The sequence below is a fragment of the Henckelia pumila genome, chromosome 1 (assembly GCF_033568475.1).
Source record: "Henckelia pumila isolate YLH828 chromosome 1, ASM3356847v2, whole genome shotgun sequence".
NCBI classification, from domain to species: Eukaryota; Viridiplantae; Streptophyta; class Magnoliopsida; order Lamiales; family Gesneriaceae; genus Henckelia; species Henckelia pumila.
This window is the reverse complement of record NC_133120.1, coordinates 6,488,511-6,497,932: the sequence shown is the minus strand read 5'-3', so window position 1 is coordinate 6,497,932 and position 9,422 is coordinate 6,488,511. Positions and strand designations below refer to the sequence as shown.

General features: G+C 39.1%; 1 protein-coding gene across 1 annotated transcript; it reads left to right on the top strand.

The window, feature by feature from the left end:
- The first annotated feature begins 6,632 nt into the window (after positions 1 to 6,632).
- LOC140894461 (uncharacterized) lies at positions 6,633 to 9,107 on the top strand. Its single transcript, XM_073302969.1, has 3 exons — positions 6,633 to 7,511; positions 8,001 to 8,254; positions 8,600 to 9,107. Exons 1-3 carry the CDS (start codon positions 6,633 to 6,635, stop codon positions 9,105 to 9,107), a joined length of 1,641 nt encoding a protein of 546 aa, XP_073159070.1.
- Positions 9,108 to 9,422: the final 315 nt, after the last annotated feature.

Below are 9,422 nucleotides of genomic sequence, written 5' to 3'. Positions count from 1 at the left end.
CCCATCTGATAATAAAAGAATAGGACACAAGATATCTCAATCGCTACAATCGGTGCCCTTAAAACCGCTCAGAATCCGGATACCAGTCGATTACAGAAACAATTATATCTCAAGTAGATAATGCTTTATAAATTAAATAACATAAGCATGTAACTCAATTAATTCTCAATTAATAAAGCATGCTCGCATGGAATTAAATAAACAGTTAAATAACTCAATCACATGCGAGGAGCCAATACATGCAGACTCGATCTACCCCGCTCACTCTATTTCAACCAAGAACTTATCGCTTTGATACCACTTAATTTGAGGCCTCGGTTCTAAACAATAATTAAACATAAAAGATATCTATCAATAAAAGCAATTTAATTTTTTTTTATATTTTTTAAAGAGAACGCCTCGCGCTCGCGCGAGACAACATCTCGCACGCGCGCAGGCAGCACATCCAGAGCCCCGGCTGAAGGCTCGCGCCCGCGCGAGATACACCTCTCGCGCGTGCGCGGGCTAACAAACCCGAGCCCCTGGAATTACCTCGCTCGCGCGCGGAAGGTTTGGGCAAAAAATGCTCAGGCTAACCAAATCATTCCCGCACTTTCTTACCAACATGCATTCCAAACATACAAAAAACGGTGTAGAGAATACACGCAATATCAAAACATGCTAAAGCTCAAGTCCAAAACATCAAGGTGCATAACAAGATTATTCGGACATGCAACGATGACATTCAACCATGAAACTCGCATAGACGATACAACATAACGATGAAGTTTGAATTCTAAGCATGTTCCAAAAGTAAACTAGATTGACATGCTAATTCAACTTCTAAACCGAGTCCCACTACTAGCTCTCCCTCTTGATGCTAACCGGGTCTTCTTTGACTTGATTCAGCCCCTCTTGTTGCCAAGTATACATACAAAACAAAACAACAGCCGGATAACTCCGGTGAGAAAGATATTCCCAGTAAAAACAACATAACAAGTAATACATGAATATTTCAACATCATGCTTTCAAGACAACATAATCAAACAAAGCGAATGATATGCATGTCTTTAAAATCTGGATATCAATTATAATAATCAAGGGTTTGCTGCAATGCTTTTGGGATCCCAAGGATGAGATAACGTAACAACTCACCGACTCTCCCGATCAAGGTGGTGCCACGTATCTCATTCCTCTAAACTTTGGTGCAACTATGAGGAGTATGCTTACACTAGGTAAACTTCTACAACCTAGGCCACTCACAACATAGCCTCCAAAACATCTAATTAAAAAGGCCGTTCTGCCCGCTGAAACAAGGTTTGGCTCAATATGAATGCATAAGAAAACATAAAGCATTAAGCCATATAACAAAACTCAATCAACAACAAAATACAAGTTCCACATGCTAGAACAAGTATTGATGCAAGTATGTGATTTGAAGGGAAACTCGTGAACCAACTGTCCCGAGTATGCTATCCCGCTAACGATGACTGCTTTTACCTTTCAATGCAATAACTCCAACTCTGGATATGCTACAACAAAAAGGTTATATGAGAAACTATACAACCTAACGACAACAACGGCTCAAGGTAATCTCTTTACCGTTCTTCGTCCAAATCTTCTACGAACGAATGCTGCTAACACCGAACTTGACAAACTCCAAAAAATCTGTACGGAGACAATAGATGATCAACAACAACGATCAAAATCACAAGCCAAAGTTCTACGATTCACACGGTTCAAAACCTCAAAAACTCAAACCGGCGGCATAACGGCTATAAACTGAACAAATCGGAAACGCAGACAACAGTACAATACCGATATCAACTCAATTCAAAACCAAGACTACAACAACAATGCAAACCCATCAAATCTCAAACTCCAAATTTTTGAATAAACTTCCAAAAATAATAACAAATCCGAACGACGCTCTATTTCAAAACCGACGGATAATAAACGATCAGAACTCTGTCAAGAACAACATACTCGAAACTCAATCGAATCTAACATCATCCGAAAAATAGAATGTATCTGATCGGAGAAAAAATTACAATAGAACAAAGCTCTCACTGTAGTGATCGCTAATCTACCTTCAGAAATAAATTCCAACGGACGGATCGAACTCGGACTGAATTTGAAAGCTTGAAAAAGGCTTTGGGGTGCCTCTAATGGTGGAACACGATTGGAAGGGATGAAGAGTGTGAAGAAATGACTAAGTCAATCATTTCCATGTGTAGATAATATATAAAATCCAATATTTGCGTTTTAGTCCCTAAAATTTCCAAAATTTGCAAAATAGACCCTGATAAATATCAAAACGGCCCTCAACTTCTGAAAACTCTGATTATCTCAAATAAGCTCAATTAAGATAAAATCGGGTCGTTACAGCGACGGCTAGGGTTGCTGGTGGCGGCCGATTTAGGAGGAGTTGTAGGCGGCAGTGAGGGTTGCTGGTAGCGGCCGATTTAGGAAGCGGAGCAGTGGAAACAAGGGGGAAAAACAGCGGCGAGGAGATTCTTTCCAAAAATTATGACGGTGAGGTGGTGAGTTCAGGCGACTCTGGCGACGACGGCATGGCGGTGGCGGGTAATATTTGAAGGCGGTGGTGATCCGGCGATGGCTCTTGTCGATTTCCAGCCATGGATTAGCTTCCAAGCTTTGCTGATCTGGCTCGACAGAGGCAGCGTCTTTATGTTGTTTCTGTGTGAGGAGCATGGCCGCGCGAGAAGGATAGTGATTTCCGGTGTCTCTCCCATCGATTTCCAGCCATGGATGAGCTTCTAAGCCTCAAGATCTGCACTCGATGGGATGAGGGTGGTGATTGCTATGAGCAGCGAAGGAGGCGACGCTTGGGTGATTTTCGAGTTACAGCCTTGGAGTTGCTTTCTTGAAAGCCTCCTGATCTGTAAGCGAGGAGAGGTGAGACATCAGATCTTGGAGACGAGGTTCTCGTGTCGGCAACATATCGCAAGACATGCATAGTCATTATCCAGAACTGTTTGGTAAGTCGAATTTTGAGGACAAAATTCTTTTAAGGAGGGTAGAGTTGTAAGGTTCAAAAATCCACTATCTCGCTCACGATGCTTTTAAGATGATCTTTATGATGTAGTGCATTTAAATTATTTTAAGTTATGAATTATGAATATTATTTCATATCTACATATATTTTATTTTAACATTTTTGAGTAAGTTTATGATTTCAGGGCGAGTTTGATTCTGGATTCATGGAACGAGACTAACCTATGCACAAGATCGTAAGAAATATTATTAAGAGAATTTCAAGTATAATATTCATATGTTTATGATGTACGAGCCAAGAAAGGAAATTTTATCAGTCCGAGTCGAGACATGTTGGGCTGACTGCGTTTTAGTAGCCGACGCACGTTACATATTGAATTTTGATTATTGCACTCAACCACCACTTACCCCATCAACAATTGCATGTCTCTTTGACTTATTCATTCCTTCACTTCATGTTTTCTTCATCACTTTCTGCTTCCTTCTTCTTCTTCTTCGGTTCATCAACCAATTTATTCAAGATCTTTACCATCCAAGTTCCAAATCACTTTCGTGTCGTGGTTAGCTCGTTGTCAAAAATCCGGATCAACTCCGTCTTCATTTCAAGGCAAGTATAAATTTTAAAGATTTTGAAACACATTCAAGCTATTATGTATTTTGATAAAATGATATGGATCAATATATTATATGATGATGTATGTTGAGATATGTATGCATTATTTGCAAGAATTTCAAGAGTATGAAGTTTTGATTTTTACGAGATCGTAAACGTAAGTCATTCTTGTCAAGTTCTTGAGTTGATTCAAGAGATTCATGTTCTTTTAAGATTTTAGTGTTTTGAATTTAGTTAAACCATGTTCAATTACAAGAAATGAGTTTTGATGATTTATGTAGTTATAATTTTGGGTCAAAGAAGTTTATGTTTGAATTTTGAAGTTTGAAGTGTTGAAGTTGTGTTCGATGGCACCAGATTACCAACACTTGTTATGATTTTGAGGATAGAAATAGTGTATTTAACCAAATGATATGAGGCCAATTTTATTTGAAAACTAACTTATTTATCTACAAGTTTCATGTTTTGAGTTTTGTCAAAATCATTTTGGACGATTGGCCAAAATTTCCCCGAAGTGTGTCGAGTGTTTTGAATTTTGGGTAGTGACATATCTCGGGAGAATGCACATAACTCTTTACTGAAAACTCCAATTGAGATGAGGTTTTCGGATTTGGAAAGCCAAGATCAAGAGCTACAACGTTCATGTTTACACCTTTCCAAATTTTGGGTGCAAGAACTCGAAATATCAGTGTGAATGAATAGCAAATGCAGTGCAGCAGAGCTGCCAATGCGCAAGTATAGCGCCCCGACGCTGCTCTTTTAGCGCTGGAGCGCTATATCTTCAAATTCTTTTTCTTAAGTTTTGATTTAGGGGTCCTAAATTCATGGTTATGATCTTTTTAAGGCTTCTAAAATTTATTTAAGACTTTCTATGCAAAAATTTTCAAGTTTTAAGGTCAAGAACGGAAAGAACGGCTTACGTGGACCGATTATGTTATGTGATGCATGTACATGTTTAAAGTTCATTCATGAAACCTATGTTCAGTATGAAAGTATGATTTTTTAATCATATATGACATGCATAAAGTTATCAAGTAAAGTTTTATGTTCATGAAACAAAATTTAAGACGATAATTATGATGTTTCAATGATGCTTCACAATGAATGACATGTTATGATAACGCAATGAAAAGATGATGGAATGATATGATGAATGATGTATGATGAAGCATAAATGGTTTTGATTTCTTATGTGTCTTTGTGGTGGCAAATACGGGAATGGTACTTCGGGATGGGCGCCGGAGGGACCTTTCCAAATCTACGGGACTGACACTTCGGGATAAGCTCCGGAGGGGCCTTTTCAATTATGAGTTAAGCTATGGAAAAACACGGGACTGACACTTTGGGATAAGCTTCGGAGGGGCCTTTCCAATTACTTGTTGATCAACATGAATGATGAGATCAGGCCTATCAGATAGTTGCCACAAATTTCACATAATTCGTCAATTAAGAATGAGTTTATGTTCATGTTTATATTACATCATATTATATTCAAAAGAAATTTTAAAAATCATGATTTGTATTGCATATTCTTGCTGAGTCTTTAAAATCACTATGCTTGAATAGTGCAGGTAATTAGGATGGCAACTATGCATACGTCGATGAGTTTGATGTCGGACATGAGGAGGAGCCAAGAGTCAAGCCGGTGAGAGATGCATGAGTGTGTTTGTGTTGAGTTTAAGGAAAGTGAATATTATTATGTTTGAGTGAAGGCAACTAAATATTATTATGTTTGAGTGAAGAAAACAAGTTTTATGTTTGAAATTGTCGTGACTTGGTTTGAAAACTATTTGAAATGTTTTAAGTAAGGCTGGATGTATGCATACATCTTTCAAAATGCTCTTTTCCGCGCTTATATTAAGGTCATATTAGTTGAGTAATGTCCTCATCGGTTGAGGGCGTTACAGTTTGGTATCAGAGCAGTTCGCTCTGAGTCTTCTTTTAGACACTCTCATGCATACTCGCCACGACTCCAACACTCTGTCTTCATGTCCTTAAGTTATGATTTTTATGTGATTATGTTCATGATAATGTGATGAGTTATATGTATGCGAAATGTATATTAAGTTTATCTATGTTGTATATCGTGACTGAGCGGTGTGGATAATGTTGGACTTTAGGACTATGACTTCTCGTAGAGGAAACACCAACAACAACAACAACAACCATGACGACTGTGAACCAAATAATCAGAACAATCAGAACAACCAATTCTTGGTGGGATTAACTACTTTGCTACAAGAGCAGAGTCGTATTCAGGGATCACAAATTCAACAGCTTCTCCAAGCCCAAGCGACCAATGCTAGTAATAATCACGCCAGAAGGGTTCATAACCCAATTTACAAACGGTTCTTGGAATTAGTAGCACCCGAGTTCAAAGGAGAAACTGATAATTTAGTCGCTGAAAAATGGTTTCAGGCTATGGAGACTTCTTTTGAATTTATTCAAGTCTCAGACACGGAACGTGTGACGTGTGCCACCTACATGTTCCGAGATGATGCCCGAATATGGTGGAATGGAGCCAAAGTTGCCTTAAATCTAACAACTCTATATTGGAATGGATTCAAGGATGTATTCTATGGAAAATATTTTACGGTGAGCACTAGGACAAGATTGGCGAGAGAATTCTTGGAGCTTCGCCAAGGCAACATGTCTATTGCTGAGTATGTGAAAAAGTTTGAAAGAGAGAGGTACTTTGTGCCAATGATTTCAGGATACCCAGTTGAGGAATTAAAACACTTCACTGAGGGATTGAACGCTTCCATTCGTCGAGATGTTAGGGTAAGTGGAGCTGCCACTTACAAGGATGTTGTAGACCTAGCTATGTTATCTGAAAAAGACGGAAACGATATAATCAAAGAGTCTCAAGCAAAGAGGGCCAACTACCAAGGTAGAGACCATCAAGGACCTAGAAGGAAAAGGCAGTAACAGGCCCCACCCCATTACCGACCATACCAGCAACAACAACCTAGACCACAAGGACAGAAGCAGTTGGCCATCACTGCTCCAAAGCCAACTTATATGCCAGTATTGTGTCCAAAATGTGGGAAGCCTCATTCCGGCCAGTGTTTGCAAGTAAAAGGCGTGTGTTACCTTTGCAAGAAGCCGAGACATTTTTCAAGGGAGTGTCTTCAATCAAAAAAACCAGTCAAAGGCAGAGTCTTTGCATTAACACACGACCAAGTGGACCCGAACTCCGCCATAGTCACAGGTATGGTTAATGTTTCCAGTATTCCTGCTTATATTTTAATTGATACTGGAGCTACACATTCCTTCATATCTGTTGATTTTACGAATAAATTGGGAGTGAATCCGGATAAGTCAGTTTCGGAGTTTAGTGTATCCTTGCCTTTAGGAGAAGAATTGAGTAGTAACTTGATTACCAGAGAATGCAGTATACAGATGCAGGGTCATGAGTTACATGTTGATCTTATTGTCCTGAATATGGTTGACTTTGACTTGATAATTAGGATGGATTGGTTGTCTCGACATGAGGCTACCATAGACTGTAAACGGAGGACTGTTTCCTTGAAAATTAAGAATGGCGAACCGTTTCTGTTTTATGCCTCACCGAGGAAGAACTCGTCCCTTATTATTTTAGCAAATAAAGCCTGGAAATTTTTTAACAAAGAGTGTACAGGTTTTATAGAAAATGTTATTTGTGATCAAGAATTTCCCCGACCGAAACTAGGAGAAGTTGAGGTAGTGAGAGATTTCCCGAAAGTATTCCCTAAGGATATTGCAGGATTACCTCCAGCTAGGGAGGTAGAATTTGGAATTGATTTGATGCCCGGAACCCAACCAGTTTTCAAAGCACCGTACATGTTAGCACCAACTGAAATGAAAGAATTGAAGGAGCTGTTACAAGAGCTACTCGATAAAGGATTCATCAGACCAAGTGTATCGCCTTGGGGTGCACCGGTGTTATTTGTCAAGAAGAAAGATAGGTAAATGAGGTTATGCATTGATTACAGAGAATTGAACCGTGTAACGGTGAAGAACAAATATCAATTGCCGAGAATTGATGATTTTTTTGATCAGTTGCAAGGGGCAGTGGTGTTCTCTAAGATCGATTTGAGATCGGGCTACCACCAGTTGAAGGTTAAATAGAGAGATGTTCAGAAAACGGCTTTTAGAACTCGTTATGGACATTACGAGTTCTTAGTAATGCCGTTTGGAGTTACCAATGCACCGACAATATTCATGGATCTTATGAACAGAGTGTTCCAGCCTTTTTTGGATCAGTTTGTCATAGTATTCATAGATGACATCCTGATATACTCTCATAGTTTAGATGAGCATCGCTATCATCTAACTACAGTTTTTCAGATTTTGAAAGAGAAACAGTTATTTGATAAGTTTAGTAAGTGTGAATTTTGGCTTGATCAGATTGCATTTTTGGGACACTTAGTTTCAGCGAAGGGAATAGAGGTTGTTCCGTCAAAAATAGAGGCAATTAAAAATTTGGTTACTCCAAGGAATGCTACAGAGATACTGAGTTTCTTGGGATTAGTGGGCTACTATAGGAGATTCATTCAGGATTTCTCCCAGATAGCGCTGCCACTAACGTCATTAACTTGCAAAAGTGTGAAGTTTGAATGGTCTGATCAGTGTGAGAAAAGCTTTCTAGAGTTGAAGGAAAAGTAGATGACAACACCAGTGCTAGCCGTAACAAATGGCTCATGATGATTCGTAATTTATACAGATGCTTCCAAGTGTGGATTAGGGGCTATTTTGATGCAAGATGAAAAGGTAATAGCATATGCTTCTTGACAGCTGAAGATTCATGAAAAGAATTATCCTACCCACGACCTTGAATTTGCAGCAGTTGTCTTTGCATTGAAACTGTGGAGACATTATCTGTATGGTGAGAAGTGCCAGATTTTCACCAATCATAAGAGCTTGAAATACTTCTTCACTCAGAAAGAGTTGAACATGAGACAGAGAAGATGGCTTGAATTGGTGAAAGATTATGACTGTGATATTAGCTATCACCCTGGTAAAGCTAATGTAGTAGCTGATGCTTTGAGTCGTAAGTCTGCTACTTTGAACAGAATGAAAACTCAACAGGAGTTGATTGCAGATTTTGAACGACTCAGATTGGAAGTGATTGAACCGAAGGAGGTTTGTGTCATATCAACTTTAACAATGGTTCCAAGTTTTCTCGACAAGATTCGAACATGTCAGTCTTTAGACCTGCAAGTGCTAACTTGGAAACATAAAGATGAAGCCAAAGGTGGTGCATTGTATACAATGAAGGATGAGATCGTACATCACAAAGGGCGAATGTGGGTACCAACAGTAGATTCACTGAGGGAAGAGGTGATGACTGAGACTCACACTGTACCACATTCTATTCACCCAGGAAGTAAAAAGATGTTCAAGGATTTACAGAAACTATACTGGTGGCAAGGTATGAAGAAAGACATCGTTAAGTTTGTTAACGAATGTTTGACTTGTCAAAAGGTGAAAGTTGAACATCAAAGACCAGCATGACTTCTGAAACCATTACCCATTCCTACATGGAAATGGGAAGATGTCACTATGGACTTCGTGGTTGGATTGCCAATTACACCACGAAGAATGAATTCAATATGGGTGATAGTTGACAGATTGACAAAATCAGCTCATTTTCTTCCAATTAGAAACAACTTCTCGACGAATCAATATTAAGAGTTGTATATTCGAGAGGTAGTCATATTGCAAGGAGTTCCAGCAAGGATAGTCTCTGACAGGGATCCAAGGTTCACTTCGAACTTTTGGAAGAGTCTACATCATGGATTAGGAACAAAGCTGGCCTTCCGTACAACT